The 23,359-nt window shown below is 41.2% G+C and overlaps 1 protein-coding gene across 3 annotated transcripts in view; it reads left to right on the forward strand.

The window, feature by feature from the left end:
- The first annotated feature begins 13,903 nt into the window (after positions 1 to 13,903).
- Positions 13,904 to 23,359, forward strand: part of NDFIP1 (Nedd4 family interacting protein 1) — a 50,566-nt gene continuing 41,110 nt past the window's right edge. Inside the window, exon 1 of one of the 3 annotated variants that reach the window (XR_014242005.1) lies at positions 13,904 to 14,185. Coding sequence is in view for 2 of the 3 variants with exons in the window: in XM_082382783.1 (XP_082238909.1) it covers positions 14,123 to 14,185 (63 nt within the window). In the remaining variant the exon portion in view is untranslated. The remainder of the gene's footprint in view (positions 14,186 to 23,359) is intronic. The other 2 variants (XM_082382783.1, XM_082382784.1) reach the window with 2 other exon arrangements.

Consider the following 23,359-nt stretch of genomic DNA (forward strand, 5'->3'; position numbering starts at 1 on the left):
AGTGATCTTCACTCTGGTGCATTACAAATGGCTTTTTTCATACAACTCCCCCACCCCAGTTCTGCTGATGCTTTGCTTTGTAGTTGTATTTGCCAGATGTTCTGGACCAAGCTGAATAATCTTTGGAGCTATAGGAGTTTGAGAAAATGAATGAAATAGGGGTCCCTCCTGTCTTTTTGTTGAATAGTGTATCAACTGCCAAGGGGCCCAATGAAGTCTTTAAAAGATGTTTTGCCATTAATAGGGTACTGATTAAATTATGACACATCCATATGTTAGAAAACCATATGCTGATAAAATGAATGAGGTGAATCAGGAAAGAATGCCAAGATGTATTATTTAATAAGAAGGAAAAAAAGAACAAGGTACAGAACATAATGTAGAGCATTATCTCTCTCCTGTTTTTGGTAAATTTTTAAAAAAATGTGTATATATATATATACATACACTTTTTCTGGAAGGACTCATAAAAAATTATTAATAAATAATAGTTGTTACCATAAGAAGGGCAGGAACAGAAGTTATCACTTGTTATTCTATACTTTATTTTATATTTTCATACTTTTATATTATTTTATACTTTAATGCTTAAAATTTCAAAACTTATACATGTATTACTATTCTAACATTATAATAATTATCTAATATCAACAGGAGTGATCTGGGCAGTGAGAACAGGGGCCATTCAATGTTTTCTCCTCTGTACTTCTCCATGCTTAAAAAATATTCAAACTTATTTTTAAAAGAAGTTTTCAGAGAGATTTTCCTTCCTCCCTAAAAGAACAAGGGGCCCTCTCACCTTACAGACTTTGGTGATGGGAAAATTCATGAAACAGTGCAAGAGAACACGATCTGAGCAACAGTGTAACTGAATCCAGTTTGGGGGACGGATGTATTTTTTCTTTTCCAATTATTGTAATAAATCCAGCCAAATACCGCCAGTTACGTTCAGTGGTGGTGGTTGCCTGTAGTGCTATGTGGAGGAACCCAGAGGCTGTTTCCAGGCTTGGCTGTGATTGGTGAGCCGTGGCTGCCCTTGGGGGTTGAGGGTGAGAATCAGAAGAACAAGTTTCCCATGGGTGGGTGTCGCCGAGGGACAAGTTCTCCTCAAGTTATTTCCAGCCTCTTCCCAACCCCCAGCAAGCCAGCCCATCACAATGTGCTCCCCACAATGTGCCAACATCCCCGGGGCGGGGGAGTCTAGGTTTAATGGAAACGCGAGAGAACACGAAACCTGATGGTGCAGGAAATTAGCAGTGAACACTGGGAAACAAATGTTAAGTCACAGCTCTGTTTGTTCTGGGACCGGGGGAAAAAAAATCATCATTATTTCATCTGAATAGAAGCTAAAGCCAGAGAAAAACTGAGTACCAACTAATCAAAAGGGCCGCCACCCCCCTTTCAGACGGTGGCCTTGCCACCCCTCACCGTTAGTGAGCTCCTGTGGCCAAGGAGAAAGAACTAGGGCACTGTGCGGGCTGAGAAGAGTGATTTCATCTCTACGGTCTCAAGGGCTGTGTGAGGCACCAGGGTAGACCCCCCCCCCCCCGAGGAGGTGACATCTGAACTGATTGCCAAGTAATACAAAGGAGCCAGCCACTGGCACATCGAGACTGCTGCTTCAAGTCAAGGCACTGTGGGATTTTTTAGGCACTTCCAGATAGACGTGTCACCTCTGGCCTGGCATGTCTGCCAAGGTTTCACTAACAAAGGGCAAAGAGGTGTTTTCCTGAAAGGGACATTTTGGGCTTCCCTGCAACTTGTCTTCAGTATGTATGGCAGAGTATATGGCCGTCTGGGCCATGAAGGTGCTTCTTGCACTGTCTGCTGCCAGCATTGACTGACCGGACTTGGTGCTGCTTAAAATAACAGCATTGAACCATCTGTTTATTCTGTTTCTCCCAGAGCTGCAATTAGCCAGAACTGAGGGGTCATGGAGCCCTGGGAGGAGGGCTGGGGGCTTACAATGCTAGGTCTGTTCACCTCCACAGGCACCCTTGGGGTTTGGTCAAGTCGCTTTGATTTAGTATTTAAAGACTTTTTCGTTTGCTTTTGTTTTCATTTTTGTTTCTCAGTACAAACTGCAAAGGATAAAAAAACAAAATCACTCTCCTCTCAAAATTGGCAGATGAAGGATTATGACTGAACAGGTTCGTTTGGTTTTCTACTGTGGATGCCCCCTCCCTTCCCCAAAATGCTAAAGACAGTCTTCCAGCTCCCCTGCCTAAGACAGACCATGATTTGTCCCTTAGAATTGGGTGAAACCGGGGTCTCCAGGGGAGCATAAACAGCAGGGTGGGAGTAGGTGAGTGGGGCAAAGGCTAGAAATCTGATTCTAGACACGCCTTCCCTCATTCTCTCATTTAACAAATAGAGTACTTTTATGGTACTCCCACCACAAAGATGCAGGCCTTGTTTTCAAGAACTTAGAGTCTGGTGGGGGAGTTGGGTCTGTAAAAAAACTGAGTCTGACTTTGTTTTGCTTCTTTAATTTATTTCACTGAACCTTTCTGCGGCAATCCTGTTCATGGCAGGATTAACGGGCAAAACCTATTAAATGTTTAAGCTAGTTTAAAATTTGAACCTCTGGTACATAAATAAATGAATGAAGTTACGTGGATCCTGTTCCTGCAAAGAAAAGGACTTAAAAGGGGTAGCGTTAGTGAGTCTGGACACTGTACTTCAGTGTCACCCTCATCTTTATCACCAGATCTTTTTGTACACCCACGTAGCCATGTCCTTCACCAGACTGCAGTTTTCTTAATTAATTTCTTAATTTACTTTACTTAGTGGTGGTTCAAATTAGCATAGAGTGACAGGATCAAGGCCTCTGCAAATGAAATTACATTTGGCTTTAAAGAAATAAGGCTAGGGAATTCCCTGGCGGTCTAATGGTTAGGACTCTGCACTACCACTGCAGGGGGGCCGGGTTCAATCCTTGGTCAGGGAACTAAGATCCCGTAAGCCACACAACCAAAAAAAAAAAAAAGAGAGAGAGAAAGAAAGAAAAAGAAAAGAAACAAAGCTAGGAGCAAATAAACTTTTTTTTTTTTTTAATATTTATTTATTTATTTAGGTTGTGCCAGGTCTTAGTTGTGGCATGCGGGATCTTCGTTGCTTGCAGCACGCGGACTCTTAGTTGTGGCATGCATGTGGGATCTAGTTCCCCGACCAGGGATCGAACCTGGGTCCCCTGCAGTGGGAGCACGAAGTCTTACCCACTGGACCACCAGGGAAATAAACTTTTTGATATCCTGAAAAGATGACTCACAGGATTTGTATTACAAGGAATTATATGACTTTATGCAAAAGATAACGTCCCTTTTAAAGGAATTGCAGAGTTCACCCAAAAACACGTACACGAATGTTCATAGCAACATTATTCATAAGAGCCAAAAAGTGGAGATGACAAAAATGTCCATCAACTGATGAATGGATAAACCAAGTGTGGTATATTCAACAATAACAATAAAAGAAGTATGGATACACATGCTATAACATGGATGAACTTTAAAAATATTATGCTACGTGAAAGAAGCCAGTCACAGAATGTCACATGCTGTATGATTCTATTTATATGAAATGTCCAGACTAGGCAAATCCATAGAGACAGAAAGTTGATCAGTGGTTGCCAGAGGCTGTCGGGGGAGGGGGACAAGTGAGGAGTGACAGCTTAATGAGTGCAGGGTTTCCTTTTGGGGTCATGAAATTGTTTTGGAACTAGATAGAGGTGATGGTTGCACAACATAATGAGGGTACTAGATGTACATTTTAAGAGTTAATTTCATGTTATATAAATCATATCTCAATTTAAAAAGAAGAAATTAAGTACAGATACATGCTAAAATATGGATGAACTTTGAAAACATCATGCTAAGTGAAAGATGCCAGACACAAAGGGCCACATATTATATGATTCCATTGGTAATGAAATATCCAGAATAGGCAAATCCATAGAGACAGAAAATATATAATGGTTGCACAGACCTGGAGATCTGGGGGGAATGGGAATGTTCTAAAATTGTTCCACACTGCAAATATCCTTAAAACCATTGAATTGTACATATTAAATGGAAGAAGTGTATGGTATGAGAGTTGTATGTCAATAAAGCTGTTACATAATAAAAGAGATGTATACACTTAAGCTTTTGAAAAACTGAATCATTTCAGGGGTGGTTAGGGTAGCTTACTACCTGCAGCCTGAAGAATCCCATCTCCTTAGTTTATCTAATTTGTATGCTGAGTTTGTGAATTGAGTTTTCTAAAATTCAGGACTCACAATAAACTTATGAACAGATGACTGAAAAAAGAATCAGGGGTTCAGAAATAAGCACATGTATATAAGGAGATTTTGTATATAATAAAGGAGACTTTTTAAATGATTGTTCAACAAATGGTATGAGATCTAGCTAGCCATTAAAAAAAAAATGGATTCCTATCATATTCCTTGTCCCCAAATAAATTGAACTGGATCAAATATGTCCATGTAAAAAAGAAAACCATAAAAGTATTGGAAGAAAATATAGGTGAATGTTTTCATGATCTTGGGGATGAGAAAGATCTTCCTAAATTAAAGCAAGAAGTTTAAAAAAAAAGGAGACATAGATTTGACTACCTTTTTAAAAAAATGCAAAAAACTTCAGTACCGCAAATAGCCTTCCTCTCTCCTCTTTACTAGTTACTCACTCTACTCAAATTTGATCGGTCCTTCAGGGTAGATCTAAAATTGCCCTCCCCTGTGGCATCTTTCCCAGCCACTGTAGCACATATGATAATTTCTTCCTTTCCTGAACTTCTGTTGAACTTGGTCAAAAATACAGGGATGGAAAGAGGAGGTGGACGGATTGTATTTTACCTGCCAACTCCAGACAACTGGCAGTGGTGATTCAGAGCACTGTGTTGAGAAGGATTCTGAGCTGTCTTGACCTCGGTGGGAGTGTTGTAATCAATTATTGGTATCTATCTGGGGCCTGGGATAGGTGGCATGAGTCACATGCGTTTCCTCTGCCTTTGGGCATCCCATTCTAAGTACCTAAAGCCCAGGGACCACATCTTACACTTCCTGTTCTTAATGATATATCTTTGTGTTGCTACTGTTGTTATTGCTTTTTATATTCCCTCAGAATCTCTCGTGGAGCTATGTATAAGGGTGCCCAATAAATACTGTAATAATGTTATAAAAAATACTATGAAAAGAGTACGCTGGCCTTCTGAAACTAGTGCTTTCCAGGAGCCGAATGGTTCCCAAACCCAGAAAATATCCCCTAAGTGACCTCTGGTTTATGGTGTGGAGGCAGGAGGGTGGCAGGGGCTGGGTACACTAGAAAGAGGCACATCTTTACTTTTTTATTCAAACAAAACCTGTTTACCTTCAAACTATACTCACTGCATGTGGGCTTTGTATGTGGGCAGAAAATGGAAGGGTTTGTTGAAACAGAGAAAGCTGCCCATGGAGTAAGAATTAACAATCTATTTACTGAATGAATGAATACATGAATAAAATAAAAGAACTGAAAACAGCTCTGACATGACAAGGTGTTCCACGGAGCTCAAGCATCGCATGCCCCTGGCAAGAAGCTAGCAAACAGGTCTTTGTATTAAGACCAACTCCAGGTTAACACAGCAGAAGAGACTCAACTGGAAGGTCCGCCCACAGCTGAACAATGCTCTCTCCCAGTCTCCTCAATTCTGCTGTCTGGTTGAATTCATTTCTGCTCATTCTAGCGCCCTGCACCCCGTTTTAGCCGGCATCAGTCCAGCCTCAGGACTGCTTTTTGCAGTGGTCCTAATCTCATCTCAGCACATAAGGAGTTACCCACAGAAAGCCCAGGCCACGAAAACTCCCTGGGTCTCTGTGGCTGGAAAATCTGTGTCACCAGAGGTCTCGCTAGAGAAGTCATCCCTTCCGCTCACTGCAATTTTGGAGATGCAGGGACCACAGGCAGAAGCACATGATAGTTCCTGGTATTTGCAGTTTACAAAGTACTTTTACATACATTATCCATTTTAGTTGATCTTCAGGAGGTAAGACTAAGTCAGAGACCCACACCTTTTTCCTTGAAATCTATTTGCTTTAGAAGAGCAATTTTTGCCAAAATTCATATGAAAGGTGTTTTTTTCCTACTGGCAAGAGACACTTTTCTACCTTCCCCAATAAAGGAAGTCTAGACTCCAGGTGGGGGGAAAGCTTATCTTTAGGCACCTGCTGGGTTAGTAAGGAAGGGCTACACCCTGGGCAGTGATGTCTGTGTTTTGGAAGGGAGAAGGGAGTGACATTTTTAGGCTGCAAGCCTCTTCTGACAGCGCTGAGGACAGATCTATTTTTGGAAGCGTTCTCTGCCACCCACGAAGAACTCAAAAGGTAACCAAGCACCTGGCACAAGGTTTCCTGTGGGGAAAGTTGTTAAGGGCTGGAGAGCTTCTGCGTATTCTGAGTCATGAAGTTTGACTTCATCATCAATCTGATGCAGAGAGAGCACAAAACGCCCCCCACGCACCCCGCCCTGGCCTTGTTTTGAATCACATTTGGTTGCATGATGACAGCACACTTGGGGATGGCACAAATTCTCAAATCATAAAAGATTGGGCCCCAGACTCACAGAGAGGAGGCCAGGGTGATGTGTGTTAACCTAAAATGGTAGATGGTATAGTTCCGAGGTGGAAGGAACCTTGTGCTGGGGATCAGCTCTGCCACTTCCTGGCTGTGTGATCATGGGCACGTGACTTAACCTCTCTGAGCTCACTTTCCTCATCTGTAAAGTGAAGGATCAAATCAAATGATTTCTAAGGTCCTTTTAGCCCCAGTCTTCGATGACACACACACACACAAACACACACACACACGCAAGATAATTAACTTTCATGCAACTTGTTTCCTCATCCATAGAACAGAGATAGAAATAGACTCTACCGCATGTATTTACTGTGAGTGGTAAAAAGATAATAAATGTAAACTGCTTGGCACAGTCCCCAGCGTAAAGTAAGTGCTCAGTACATGTGAGTTATTAAAGCAATGTTCATGTGGCCAGTGACATCAGAGGCAGCTTTGTTAGGGCGGTGGACAATAAAAAGCGTGACAAACATCAGTGGGAATTAAGCTGGTATTCTGGATGACCTACAGATGAGTATACTGACCATGTTTGCCACTGGAATGACACTGGCTTAACAGGTAAAGGAAAGACAAGGCAAGAGGATGTTGGGTGTTTCAAGAGCTAACAGCTTCCATTCCCGCCACCAAGAGGGTAGCCAATTATACCACTTAAAATTGAAATGTGAGATTTTGTGACCTGTTTTGTCACAATCAGCTCTGGAAAGGCTGCGTTCCCAGGGTGCCATCCCACCTTGTACCACTACCCTAGTAGAGCACTGCTGACTCAAGGCGAGGAATTTGGCATACAAGGGGGCTTCTCTTTGTTCCATCTACCGGCTTTAGTTACTGAAGATGTGGTGAGGATGGCGAGACCCACACAGGAATAATGTTAGAGAGGAGTTCCTGAATAATTTGGCTGGGATGTCAACACTGCTTAAAAACTAAGGTGTAATTTCCAGGTCCGTATGTAATCTCATTTAGAACTCGAGATTCCCTCTTGTACTTTGCCTGAGGCCTGCTCTAAGTCACCTGGGAAGAGTTCCCTGAAGACCTGTAGGAACCAGCACACATGCCCACAAGCTGCTGCTCAGTTTAAGCCAACCTCAGCTTCTTCCAGTGGGGGTCCCCTGCGGGTCGCTTCTCTTTTGTGTCATAATTAGAGCACATCGTTTCTCCCCTGACACACCACAGGCATAAATATGAGCTTTAGTATTTCCCTTGTGTAATTGTGTTACTTATTACACTCCCTAAACACAGTAAGAAAACTACTAGCCTGGGAAATGTGACAAACCCTATTCTTACCCTTCCAGTCAGCCTGAGGGTTGGAGATTTAAGCATATCCCTAATCACCTTGTTCTATTTTTCAAAGAACTATTTAATACAATTGGTCTGTATGTTGTGTCCAAAGATGAGGATCAGTCACTTGATTTCCTTGTGGACGCTTTGCTGTTCCTCATTCCTTTGTCACCCACAATGCCCCTAAATAAACTGGGAGCCATTTGTCAGGGGAGGGATCAATCAAAGATTTTGTGGGTTCACCTCCTATGGTTGCACAGATTGTATATTGCCCAAATTCAGGGTGGTGGGTGTCATTTGCATAGACTACAATGGGATGGCCATTCCTGCAGTGGGGCAGTGCACAATTTGCACAATCATATATGGCAGTAAATACGTGGACAAGCCATAGCATCATTCCTGGCAGGGAGGATTCCCAAAACTTAAGGCATATATTCTGTTCAGGACAGAGGGGTCAGTTTAGCATCTTTATAATTAAATGTTAGTGAAGACTCTTGGAAGAAATTTCTCCATTGTTTTCGGTATCTTCTCGTTTTAATTATTTATTTTATTATTATTATTTTTTAGTAAATTTATTTATTTAATTATCTTTTTATTTTTGGCTGCGCTGGGTCTTTGTTGCTGCTCACAGACTTTCTCTAGTTGCGGCGAGCGGGGCTACTCTTCGTTGCGGTGCACAGGCTTCTCATTGCGGTGGCTTCTCTTGTTGTGGAGCATGGGCTCTAGGCCTGTGGGCTTCAGTAGTTGTGGCACGCAGGCTCATTAGTTGTGGCTCCCGGGCTCCAGAGTGCAGGCTCAGTAGTTGTGGCACACAGGCTTAGTTGCTCTGTGGCATGTAGGATCTTTCTGGACCAGGGCTCGAACCCGTGTCCCCTGCATTAGCAGGCGGATTCTTAACCACTGTGCCACCAGGGAAGTCCTTCTCATTTTATTTAGCTCAGGTTCACTATCAATTGTATAACCAATGAAGTCTTCACTATGATTGGCTGCCAAATTTATGGTGTGCCTGTAATATGTATAACTTCATTTTTGTGTTAACCTCATGCCTGATGTTATTTCAGTCCTACAGGGGCCTACTATGTGTCAGGCTCTGTTCACATAGAGACAACAGTGAACAAGAAGACAAAGTCTATTTCATGTTCCTACTCCTGTTTTGCTTTTTCTTTCTCATCTACTCTAATCTATGATTTCTTGCTATACTGTAACCACTTATATGCTTTTTGGATCAAGAAAGTGTAAAAAATAAGTAAATGCTATAAATACATATGTACCTAACAATAAAGCACTAAAATATATGAAGCAAAACTGACACAACTGAAAAGAGAAATAGACAATTCAGCAATAATAGTTGGAGATTTCAACAATCCACTTTGAATAATAGCTAGAACAACTAGGCAGAAGATTAACAAGGAAATAGAGGACCTGAGTTAACTATAAGCCAGCTAGACCTAATAGACACCTGTAGAACACTCTACCCAACAGCAGCAGAATATACATTCTTTTCAAGTAAACATGGAACATTCTCCAGGATAGACCACATGCTATAGCAAAAAGCAAACCTCAATAAATTTAAAAGGATTGAAATAATGCAAAGTATGTTCTTCAACTACAATGGAATGAAATTAGCAGTCGATAATAGAAAGAAATTTGGGAAATGCACAAATATAAGGAAATTAAACCACACACTGCTACATAATCAATGAGTCCAAGAAATCACAAGGGAAATTAGAAAATCCTTAGGGATGAATGAAAATAAAGCCATAACATACCAAAACTTATTATCTGTTAACTAAAATAAGTAAATAACCACTCTTAGCATTACTTAATTTCATCTCAGAGAATAAATGAGAAACTATTATTTTATAGTTTCAGGTTCTAGGCAGAAAGCCTCAGTACTTGCCCATATTGGTGCTAAATTAATATTTGTTGAATGAATGAATCAGTTGCGTTCCAGTGGCAAGAAGGTCAACTAAGGAATCAGGAGTCTCATGTTGGATTCCTACTTGACTAACCCTTTTCCTCTTACTTTTTTGCACAAGCCATTTACGTTTTAAGAGTTTTTATAAATTCCCATCCTCTTCACTCTTTCCCTTTCTTCTCCATTAGGCCTCTGCATCAGTCTGTGGTTTAAACTACGTACTCAAGCTCTTAGCACATAAACTTTTTTTGTTCTACTGTGAAGCTAGGGATTGGCAAACTACTGCCTGGGGGCCGAATCCAGCCCACCACCTGTTTTCGTATGACCTGCATTAAGAATAGTTTTTACATTTTTCAATAGTTAAAAAAAATCAAAAGAAGAATAATATTTCATGACGTGAAAATGATAGGAAATTCAAATTTCATTGTCCATAAATAAAGCTTTATTGGAACACAGCCAAGCCAATCTGTCTACTATTTTCTATGGCTGTGTTCATGATACAATGGCAAAGTGCAGTAACTGTGACAGAAAGCTTGTCACAAAGCTTTTGTGGTCCACAAAGCCCAAAATATTTACTATCTGTCCCTTTACATAAAAGTTTGTGGACTCCTGTTCTAAGCTTGTACAACCATATTCATGACTTGCTATGCCTTTCCCTCTTTCCATCATGACAAACCCTTATTCTCATTCAAAACCCTTTCTCCTCAGTCCTTACCTGATTATCACACCTGGTCACATAATTCTCTTCACCACCTCTTGGCATTACTTAATATAGGCCAACACAAATATAATTAACTTGCAATTTTTCTATTTAAAAATATGTCTTGAATATGTGTTTCCTATCTTCTCTACTTCATTGTGAAGACTCCAAGGTTCTTCTATGTCCTATATTTCCCTCCGCACACAGGGCAGTGCCCAAGTTTTGTTGTCAGACAGGTTCGCATTTTGGTTCCACCACTCACTAGCTGAGCAAGTGATGTACATTTCCTGAATCTCTTCATCTGCAGAAGGGTTTTGTTATGAAGAATAAGGAGATGATTATGAAAGGGTCCAAGACCCAGGAGGTGCTCCACAAACAGTAGTAATTATCAGTGGATAATTTCTTTATTTGCAATAGCAAGACATTACCTTTGCTCTTAATGAAACTCATAGTGATGGAGTGAGAATTCAAAGAAGTAGTAAGTCAGTAGAAATGGAGCTTCATGGTTCAGCTGGAGCCCTGTAAAGATTAGCTGGAGACATTCAAGGCCTGAAATGAGATATTAGACCAATGAGACTTGGTTTAAAATTTAACAAACCTTTCTTGGTTACTTACTGAGCTCAGTACTGCCTTGGACAGGCCTCAGGTGATGTGAAAGACAGAAGACCACATCTGTCCTGGAGGAGATTTTTGTCTAAATTGGGGTAGGAGTGGGGAAACAGACATGAGCTATGTTCTTACTTGTCCGTAATTTTTCTCTTCTCTCTCAGGATGGATGATTCAGAGCCAGCAATTCACATAAAAAGAATTGCACATGGAAAGTATTACTGCTATTCTGTGGGGAAATAAGCTTCTAAGTACAGCAATCTGAAATTAATAACTTTCTCTGTGGAAACTCTCTTGACAACATCTCAAGATGAAGCCAAAGAGTGCAATTTTTACAGCCTTGGATTATCTTCTCTGTCTGCTTGGCTTGCAGCAGGCACGGATCCGTGAGTCAGAAATTCAGAGTTTGCCCCTTCACTGTGCAGTTGGCTCGCCAACTGGAGACCTTATACAGCAGTGACTCAATTTCTCAATTCCCCAGTTCACGCAGCCATTGAATCAACACACATCACCTCAATTTACTTACAAAAGGCTTTTTTTGGGGGGGGCACTCCGTGCAGCTTATGGGATTTTAGTTCTCCAACCAGGGATCGAACCTGTGTCCTCGGCAGTGAGAACATGGAGTCCTAACCACTGGACCACCAGGGAACTCCCAACTTACTTACAAAAGGCTTTGGGGGAACTCAGAGAAAAAAAAAAAAAAGAACAAGTCCTCACCGTTAACAGAAAACATACTGGTTCAGGACATCAGAAAAGGAGTAGGAAACGGAGATTGGAAGCTGGAGATCAACTTTTTTTTTTTCTTTTGAGAGAAAATATTCCTGTGAGAAAGCCCAGTGTTTATATTATGATAAATATGTATGTCCACATGCAGGGAGTGTATAGCTATTGAGGGAGAAAGTAATTTAGGAAAGAAGTAGATGAGAAGGACAGCAACTTCTTTTCCACAGAAGCCACAAAAGTGCTGCAGACACGCATGAAGGTGGCAGCAGTTGCTCCAATAGCCATATGTTTCAGCACAGACATCTTTTTTTATTCCTTCTTACCCGTAAATTTAGAAAATCTGAGCAAAGAAGTCTGGATTTCTACTTTCCAAGGATGAGATTTCTTAAAATTTCAAATTAGACTTTTTTTCCCTTATATAAAACCACAAGGTAGGAGATTATGTTTGGAATGACTCACTGTGCATCGTTACATTTGAAGGTTGTTTTTCCAGATTAAAAAGAACAATTGTGGGACAGACTAAGGAGCAGACCACCTGGAAACTCTCGGATTGGCATGTTGCTGGATTTGTTCACTCTCCCACAGTGGACATATGTGAGGCCAGTGCTTGGAAATAGGGACAGACATGTTGGAGTTTGGATACTGGTAGAGAACTCAAAGTGAGGAAGAGAAATATATAGAATTTTTGTTGATTACAGTTGGCTCCTACATACAGAGACCTCAGGGTAGGTTCAAAACGTACAGCTGAGGTTTAAAATATGTAGTTAACTAAACTTGAAAATTAGAAGATAAAACAATAACGAGATTAGTGGCAACTCTGGACTACCAACTTGGAAAAGCAATCAAGAAGAAATGGGAATGGTGACAGGCTTCAGAGATTAAGTGTTTTTCTGTGTTGGACATGTGAGTAGAAGCAATTCCAGATGTCTGGGTATGATAGAAACAGCAGACCTCAAATGCCTGCTCTAGTATAGATAGCTATACTGTGCTAGATGCTTTGGGAGATATCAAAATATTTAAAAGACAAATAGTTTCATCTTCACAAAGTTTCTAATTTACTTGCATGATAATGGTTTAGAAAGCCAATTTGATGGGTTTACAGTCCAGCTTTAACCCTTACCAGCTCTGTGTTCTTGGGTAAAATACTTAATCTCTTCAGGCATTACTCCCTCATCTGTGAAACATCAGTACTTGTATCTCCTATATGGCAGTTATGCTGCCTCTTTTCCATTCTTCCACAAGGCAAGCTTTCACTTCCCTCACCCCCTTTGCATATATGTTCCTGTTACCTGGAAAGCTCTTAGCATGGCTACATCTTTGAAGTTTTGCCTTTCATGTCAGAGCTTTAGTTCAGAAAATATCGTGTCTATATCCACGGATGGGGCTGTTAAAACACTAAAAGGACTACATAAGAATGCGGATGCTATTATTATCAGCCACCCGAAGTAGGCTTTGAGATCAAGGAGTTCTCCAGGATTTAGGGTCAGCAGATTTTTTCTCTAAAGGGCCAGATAGCAAGTCATTTAGGATTTGCAGGCCATACTAAACAAATGGGAGCGGTTGTGTTCCGAATAAAACAATTTATGGACACAGAAATTTGACTTTCACGTTGCTTTCCACAGTCACTGAACCGGATTTGGCCTCTGCCCTGTAGTGGACTGACCCCTAGACTATATGAGGATGGCAGACAAGAAGGGAGTGGAGAAGAACCGAGATTCTGCAGCCAGATATTAGGGATCAGATGGCTGCTGCGTGAGACTGTCTCAACCTCCCTGGGCGCCAACGACCTCTACAATGGGGCTGCGGCCCCCATGTCTGGGGTTTGTGATGAGGGTTAGAAGTGACACGCAGGGGAAGCTCGGTGCTTGGAATGAGGCGCCCATTACCAGCGTCGCCCTCTCTGCAGTGACCTGGGAGCAACCGGGTTTCGGGCGGAACCGACTCCGAAGCCCCAGCCTCGAGGTGCGGGAGGAGGGGCGGAGCCCACCCGGGGCGGCGGCACAGCGGGGCGAGGGCGGGCCGGCTGGGCTGGGCGGCGCGAGTCGGGGGCGGGGCGGCGGCGCAGCGTCGTCGTCGTCGTCGTCGTCCCCGCCTCCTCCCCAGGGCCCGCGTCGGAACCTCGGTAGCCGCGGCGCTCACAGCCCGAGAAGAGCGGCGGGCCTGGCAGCGGCGGCGGCCACCGAGACCCACCCAAGGCGCGTCTCCGTCAGCCTCCCGGCGCCCCCAGGCCGCAGCGCCCGCGCACCTTCAGCTCGCTCGCTCGCCCTCCTTCCCTGCGGCCGGCTGCGCCATGGCGTTGGCGTTGGCGGCGCTGGCGGCGGTGGAGCCGGCCTGCGGCAGCCGGTACCAGCAGGTAAGCAGCGCCCAGTGTCTCCCCGGCCCTGCCCTACCCGCTGGCCTCTTCAGGCCTCCTCTCCGGCCCCGCCTGTGGCCAACTCGATGCCGCGGCTTGGCAGGCCGCGCTGGGCCTGGGCGGGCCGGGCGGGCCCCGGGCTCGAATTCGAGGCGGCCGCGAGCTGGGCCTGTCCCTCCGCCACCCGGGCCGGGACTTGGGCGGTGGAAAAACCTCCGCCCCGCAGTGTTTCTCGCATTTCCCATGGCGGGCGGGTCCCCGGTTCGGAACCCGCGACCCTCCGGAGGCGTCGACCGGGGGGCATTCAGTTTTCCTTTTTCCACCTTGAATTTGATGTCACTGGAAAGAAAGAAAAAAAAGCGTGAGATGGAAAAGGAAACTGGGTGGAGAGAAAAGATTAAAATCGCTCCTACTGCTGCCGACAGCTCTCCGCAGCGAGATGCGATTACTCAGGGTTTCAGAGCCTAGTCTGTTCGTCGAAACCCATCCCCCTCGCTTGCGTTTTAAGACAAAAGTCAGAATGAGACGAGGAACAAGTCCGCAGTTCGCAGTAGATTTGGAAAAGGCGATTAACTGGCGATGTCCCTAAAATGTCGAGCTACGTTGCAGGCTGCAGGGCGTGTGCCTGAGTGTGTGTTTTCAGAGATTGGAAATGACGTTTAAAGAGATTGAATAGCATAGCTGGGGAGAAAATGTATAGATGATTGGATTATTATCTCGGGTACGATTTCTAAGTTGAGGCCCTAGGGAAAAGAGCTGCTTGTTTTACTCGCCTGTCTGTAGCCGGGTTTCCCTCGGAAATTCGGGAAGACATTTTGCAGGGTTTTTAGAGGTATTTAATCTAAGACATCGTAATTGTGGGAACTGAGCCAGGTGGTAACTGATGTTGATTGGAACCGCAGGTAACTGCTTACATTTTGTTTCAGATGCTTTCACTGTAATTTGCATACAAATGGCAATAGTGCTTTTATGAAATTAAATGTCCTATCAGAGATGATCTACAGTTTTATATTTTAGAAGTGAGGAAAACCAGTATGATTAAAACATGTAGATTAACCCTGGTGGGTGGGGCCAATTACTGGGTTGTTTTGCTGTCGTCAGCCCTCTGTTGTAATTTCCTCCCTCCTACAGCCCGACTCCTGATATGACTGATTTTAAGAATTTAGCTTTTTGGTTTCATAAGCACGCCCAAATTGTGGCAATGCAGTCTAGTCCTTAGATCTCTCACAGCCTGGGGTACATGCTTTTTTGTATGACCTTGGGCAAGGCCCTGGGTTCCTCGCTGCTTTAGTAAAATACGATTGACAGGTATCACTTAACTGTCACCAAGGTGTTCACAAATCACATGTACCCCATGGTGTGATTTAATTCATTCTTTTCATCCTGCCTTGGATAAGGCAAAGAAGCAAAAAGCTGTGGCTTTTCTTTGTACTGCCATCTTCTTGAGCTATTAGGTAATGCTGACATAACGCTAGAATACAAAAAATTTGATGGAGTAACAAAATTACGTATTTCTCAGCGTAGTGTTTAATAGCTTTTAATATGCAGAACAGAGGTATGTTAAGGACAGGCCATCTTTTTATTTTTTAAAACTTACTATTTTGAAGAAATCTTCAAAAAAAAAAAGAACGAAAGACCTAATCTTCCTAGAAAAATTGCAAAATATGAAAGCCAAAAAAAAGACAAAACCCCATACCAAAAACCTATCACATATAGATAACCAAAGTTAATATTTTGTGTATTCTTGTGGACTCATAGCTGTGTAAGTATACATGAGTGTAGATAAGTGTGCATGTACAGATAAGGAAAGTTAATATTGATTGAGCATTTATTATGTGCCAGTCATGGTACTAAGTGCTTTATATCCATTATTTCACTTAATCCTCACAAAACCCCTTCAAGGCAGGGTTTGGTGTTGTATAGATGACAAGTCAAGACTCCCTAGAAGCTCAGTAACTTGCTCAAGGTCACAGCTTCTAAGTAGTGATTACAAGGATAAATACATGCTCACCTACTTAAAACACAGGCTTATGGCCCAAATATAAGCATATGCATTAGCAGATATATACATGTGCATATGTATTTTCTTATGTACCCATACATACATATACAGGCACATCTTTGTACATACGTGCAGTTCCATGGGCCCCTGATTATACTTGCACACACTTTGTACATATGTGCACATGTATGTTTACATACCCACATGTTCTCAAACACATGTGCATTCACAAATTTGCACGTGTATGTATTGTGCACGTATATGTACAAAGGCACACAATATAGCTATATAATAAAATGGGTTCATATTTTAATGTCTGCAGAGCATGCAGTTGTATGGCGAACCATAATTTAATTAATTGGCTATTGTTGGTCTCTAAGGGTGTTTATAATTTTTTTCTGTCACTGAAGTTTCTTTTATATACATCTTCAACTATTTCCTTAGTATAAATTTCTAGGCGTGTAAATGCTTGGTCAGAGAATATACATATTTAAAAGGCTTTTGAATTATGGAATGTGATGAATTGTCCAGGCAACTTGATGGGAGCATGATACTCTTTGGTTGTCACAAAGGGCCGTTCTGACTTCTGTTTCGTCTGGTTAGTCAAATTGATCTGGTCCTCTAGTGAGGTAAGTGTAATGGAAAACTATATGATTCATTCATAAATGCAAACAGTGGTTTTGCCTTTATGGTATTTTGATTGGTAGAGCAATATGTGCACAACTTAGCATTACCACAGACTATACGCTGGTCTCATAGGTTTCCTGTCGCTTTATTTATTTTTCTCTTTTTGCATTTTGAAACTGAGATTGTGTGTCCAAACATTCTGAAGCACTGTTTCAGGAAGCTCTAGGTAGGCCCAGTGTTGGGAAACCTGTTGTGTTTTCATCTCTCTGAGGATGTTTACCCTGTTCATCCATTCCAAGCCTTCTTTGCCTCACTGTAATAGATCTTTGGCTATATCATGCATTTTGCCAAATACTTCCTGAAATGTTTTGAGATATTTGGATTTAAATCCATTGACAGTAGGCAATGATGACACTGCCATATAGGGTTAAAAATAGACTGCAGAGGGCTTCCCTGGTGGCACAGTGGTTAAGAATCCGCCTGCCAGTGCAGGGGACACGGGTTTGAGCCCTGGTCTGGGAAGATCCCACATGCCGCAGAGCAACTAAGCCCGGGCGCCACAACTACTGAGCCTGTGCTCTAGAGCCCACGAGCCACAACTACTGAAGCCCGTGCACCTAGAGCCCGTGTTCCACAAGAGAAGCCACTGTGATGAGAAGCCTGCGCTCTGCAACGAAAAGTAGCCCCTACTCGCCACAACTAGAAGAAGCCCGTGCGCTGCAACGAATACCCAGTGCAGCCAAAAAAAAAAAAAAAAATGATTGCAGAATGTTTACTTTTAGATCTGACTCCCTGTCAGCTAAAGAAGTTGCTCGCTTGTGGACATCACTAATAAGTTTGTATTGTAGTCTGGTGACATTGTAAAGCAGTTTTGGGTAAGTTCTTTCAGGATTGTGAAGGAAGGTTTTGATAGATGAGGGAAAGAATTTCATCTCCGGCAGGCCAAACTTTTTCATGTTCAAGTGTTAGATGTCATGATCCTAGAGGAAGGAGTGAGTGGTGCCCATGTGGTTTTATTTTTTTATTTTTTTTAGTTTCAGAAGACATTATAATTATATCATGGAATGCCCCTTAGAATGTCATGTCAAGATTTTGAGGTAATTTGGTGTATTTGTGGCCTGTATTGCCAATGATGAAAGAAAACTTTTATAAAAATACTGAGAAGATGGGTAGAATTATTTCTTAGAAGAATTTTTTTAGTTGTGGTAAAATATATATGAAGTTTTACCATTTTAACTGTACACTGTTTTTAAGTGTACAGTTAGTTAAGTAGGTTTTTTTTTTTTTTTGGCTGCATTGGGTCTTCGTTACTGCGCTCGGGCTTTCTTTAGTTGCGGCGAGCGGGGGCTACTCTTCGTGGCAGTGCGCGGGCTTCTCATTGCGGTGGCTTCTCATTGCAGAGCATGGGCTCTAGGCCGCGGGCTGCAGTAGTTGTGGCAGGCAGGCTCAGTAGTTGTGGCTCACGGGCTTAGTTGCTCCGTGACATGTGAGATCTTCCCGGACCAGGGATCGAACCTGTGTCCCCTGTATTGGCAGGCGGATTCTTAACCAACCACTGTGCTACCAAGGAAGTCCCAGTTCAGTTGTATTAAGTACATTCACATTGTTGGGCAGTCTTCACCACCATCCATTTCCAGAAATTCCATACCCCTTAAACAATAACTCTCTATTTCCCCCTTCCAAGCCCCTGACAGCCAACATTCTGCTTTCTGTCCATGAATTTGATTACTCTAAGTACCTCATATAAGTGGAATCATATAGTATTTGTTCCTTCTGACTGGCTTATTTCACTCAGCATAATGTCCTCCAGGTTCATCCATGTTGTGGCATGTGTCAGAATTTCCTTCCATTTTAAGGCTAAATAATATTCCATTGTATGTGTATACTATATTTTGTTTATCTACTTTTTGGCCATTGTGAATAATGCTGCCGTAAATATGGGTGAACAGGTATCAAAAGAGTCCCAGCTTTCAATTCTTTTGGATATATTGTTGAATTTGTATAATTTGTAGGTTTTACCATATGAACCAACAATTTGTAGAATTGTTGGTTCATATGGTATTGCTATTTTTAATTTTTTGAGGAACTGCCATACTGTTTTCCATAGCAATGCACTATTTTATATTCCTACCAGCAGTGCATAGGGATTCCAAATTTGTCACATCCTCATCAACACTTGTTATTTTCTGTTTTGTTTTTGATAAAGCTATCTTAATGGGTGTGAAGTGGCATCTCATAATGGTTTTGGTTTGCATTTTCCTAATGATTAGTGATATTGAGCATCTTTTTATGTGCTGGTTGGCCATTTGAATATCGTTGGAAAAATGTGTATTCAAGTCCTTTGCCAATTTTTGAATTGGGCAAATTCAAAAATTCAAATTTTTGAATTGTTTGCTTTTTGTTGTTGAGTTGTAGGCATAATTTCTCTTTTTTTTAATTGAAGTATAGTCGATTTACACTATTGTGTTAGTTTCAGGTGTACAACATAGTGATTCAGTATTTTCGCACTATATTCCACTATAGGTTATTACAAGATAATGGGTATAATTCCCTTTATGTGTATATTCTTGTTGCTTATCTATTTTATATGTAGTAGCTTGTATCTGTTAACCTCATACCCCTAGTTTGCCCCTCCCTCCTTCCCTCTCCCCTTTGGTAACCACAAGTTAGTTTTTTATATCTGTGAGTCTGTTTGTTTTGCACATACATTCATTTGTATTATTTTTTAGATTCCACATATAAGTGATATCATACAGTATTTGTCTTTCTCTGACTTATTTCACTAAGCATAATCTCTAGGTCCACCCACTTGCTGCAGATGGCAGTATTTCATTCTTTTTTCTGACTGAGTAATATTCCATTGTATGTATATATTAAGAAGATAATGGTGTGTGTGTTTGTGTGTGTGTGTATCTCACATCTTCTTTATGTGCATTTTCAACTTTTTACTATGAAAATTTCAAACATATACAAAAATTTAGTGTAATAAATCTTATGTACCCATCACTCAGCTTCAACAATTATCAAAAAATGGCTAATCTTGGGACTTCCCTGGTGGTCCAGTGGTTAAGAATCTGCTTTCCACATACACAATGGAGTATTACTCAGCCAAAAAAAGAAACGAAATTGAGTTATTTGCAGTGAGGTGGATGGACCTAGAGACTGTCATACAGAGTGAAGTAAGTCAGAAAGAGAAAAACAAATACCGTATGCTAACACATATATATGGAATCTAAAAAAAAAAAAAAGGGTTCTAAAGAACCTAGGGGCAGGACAAGAATAAAGACGCAGACGTAGAGAATGGACTTGAGGACACGGGGAAGGGGAAGGGGAAGCTGGGACTAAGTGAGAGAGTGGCATGGACATATATACACTACCAAACGTAGAATAGATAGCTAGTGGGAAGCAGCCACATGACACAGGGAGATCAGCTCGGTGCTTTGTGTCCACCTAGAGGGGTGGGATAGGTAGGGTGGGAGGGAGACGCAAGAGGAAGGGGATATGGAGATACATGTATGCATATAGCTGATTCACTTTGTTATACAGCAGAAACTAACACAACATTGTAAAGCAATTATACTGCAGTAAAGACATTAAAAAAAAAAAGAATCCACCTTCCAATGCAGGCGATGCAGGTTCGATCCCTGGTTGGGGAACTAAGGTCCCACATGCCACGGGGCAACTAAGCCCGCACACCACAACTAGAGAGAAGCCCGCGTGCTTCAACGAAAGATCTTGCATGCCACAACAGAGATCCCACATGCCACAAGTAAGAACCGACACAGCCAAATAAAAAAACAAACAAAACAAATGGCTCATCTTTTTCATTTATAGTCTCTACCATTATTTTGGAGCAAATCCTAGAAATCATGTCATTTCGTCCATAAATATTTCTGTGTGTAGCTCTAAAAGATAATGGTGTGATATTTTAAGCAGATATTATCATATGAGGAAATATGTCATGAGAGCACTTCTGTAATTTGTTATGAATATGGAACCAGGATTTGTGAGTGTCAGGAGCTGCAGATCTGCAGCTATCCGTTGTATTTGACTCACTCTCTATGAGGTGCTCTAGGAAATCCTGGCATCATCTCAACTGATGCCACCCACTGGTTTGCCTGCATATAACTTCAAATTACTTTATCCTGGACACCAATTACATTACATTACTCACATTAAATTAGATTATAAAATAAATCCTACCATGAGAGTAATTTTGTATTTTGTTAATTAAAAAAAAAAAGAAAGATTTGAAGAAATTCAAGTGACATTCTCTGATTTACTCGTTCTTAGGGCTTTAAAATAGTTACTTTGGTTTCTTAATCATTTATTCTTACATTATCTTTGAACAAGTACAACCGTTTAGTGAAATCATATTCTTGTAGTAGTGGATAATGCCCATTTAGTTAAAGCAACTTTTAACACTTTAATTAGAGATTACTGCTGAGAATCAACTTGGTGATCTCATCTTTATTCTCAAGTCATTTTTGCCAGTATGCCAGGCAGTTGGTGAATATCATGTATTGAATCTGTTGACTTTTACACATTCCAGTTGTAATTGCTTCTTGTGGCTGTCTAGATAGAAGTACAGTGTATGTTGTTGCTTTCACCAAGTTTAGTAATGAGGCGAGTGTTATCAGACATTACTTTGCACATCCTTCTGTTACAATTAGGCTCATTTTTTCTGAATACCACAATTTATATTAAAAGTTCTAATTACCAGCTCTAAATATTGATCCAATTTAAGAACATTTCTAGTGAAATATTTTCTTACTGATTAAAGCAGTTTCTTTCACGTGTATTATATATTTCTTCTCCCCTAGAAATTTAGTATAATCTTTGACAGTTTTTCTTTTAAATTTGTGTATTACAATAATATCAGTTAGTAGTAAATCAGAGGCTTGCATGTGATTTGGAGGTCTTTCTGGAGATTGGATATTTATGAATAGACATACACAGGTTTAGGGAGTGGTTTCTGTTTAATAACAATTTCATTTTATTTGTCATTCAATGTTTAAATGTGGCATTAAATGTTAAACATTTCTTGTGATAAAATAGTACACAGATACATTCTTTGTATACTGGAGTCAAACAGTAACTTGTAAAGGAAAACTTGACTTCCCTTCTAGTCTCTCCCCAGAGGTGTAACTGCTTCTCAAGTTTGCTGTGCGTTCTTCAGGCTTTCTTCCTTTCCTTTAAAGAAAAAAATGTTAAAAGTGTTAAATATTTAAAAATAAACTTTATTTTCTGTAACATTTTTAGATTTTCAGAAACATTGAAGATAGTACAGTTTCTGTATACCCCAGACCCAGTTTTCTCTTTAACATCTTATATTAGTGTGGTACATTTGTGACAATTAATGAACCAGTATTGATATGTTATTATTAACTAAAGTCCATGCTTTTTTCAGATTTTCAGTTTTTATCTATGTGTTTTTTCTGTTGCACATTACATTTGGTTATCGTATCTCCGTAGGCTCCTCTTGACTGTGACAGTTTCTCAAGTTTTCCATGTTTTTGATGACCTTTACAGTTTTGAGGAGTATTAGTTATTTGCAGGATGCCCCTGAATTGGGATTTGTTGGTTGCTTTTCTCATGATTAGACTGGGGTTGTGGGTTGGAGGGAGGAAGACCACAGAGGTAAAGTGCCATTTTACATCATGTCATATCAAGAATGAATACTGTCCCCATGACTTACCACTGTTGATGTTGACCATGATCATCTGGCTGAAGTAGTGTTTGTCAGATTTCTCTATGTAAAATGACTCTTTCCCCCCTTTTGTACTGTGCTGTTTGGAAGGAAGTCACTGTGGTCACTGTGCACAGGCTATACTTAAGGTTTGGGGAGTTAAGTTCCACCACCTCATTGGGGGCAGTGTATCTACATAAATTATTTGGAATTTTCTGCATGGGACATTTGTCTCTTCTCCATTAATTTATTTATTCAGTGATACTAGTATGAACTCATTAATTTTATTCTTTGGGTTATAAGCCAACACTATTTTATTTTGTTGCTCAAATTGTTCCAGCTTTGGCCATTGGGATCTCTTTCAGTTGGCACTTGTATCCCTTTGACAGAGCTCCATCTTTGTGGATTTTTAAAGCACTTCCTTACTTTTTGGCACCAGGCTCACCATGTATATTTTCTGTGCCATCCTAGAATCAGCCATTTCTCCAAGGAACCCTGGTTCCTTTTATTGGAGAATCATGTTAGAAACCAAGATCTGTGCTCATTGCTGCTGGTGCGTCATTGCTTCTGGGCCTTCTAGGCTGACAGTAAAGAAATACATGTGTGTGTACATCCATAAACATTTCATAAGTAACCGTCTGTCTGTATTAAACTGACTCTAATCCATTACTACATGATCACTCTAGCCTCCTCCCCTCTCATCTTTAAACTTCTGCTCCAACAATGAGAGACCTGGCTCCTCCCATCCGCCATCCGTTTACTTAATTTAACTTCAGTTCTAATGTACATGTGTAGCAGTATCAGGTGGGAAACAGTTTTATCAACTAGAGGACAAGGCATATGTACAATTTCTTTT

The sequence above is a fragment of the Balaenoptera borealis genome (assembly GCF_965194805.1).
Source record: "Balaenoptera borealis genome assembly, chromosome: 2".
Taxonomy (NCBI): domain Eukaryota; kingdom Metazoa; phylum Chordata; class Mammalia; order Artiodactyla; family Balaenopteridae; genus Balaenoptera; species Balaenoptera borealis.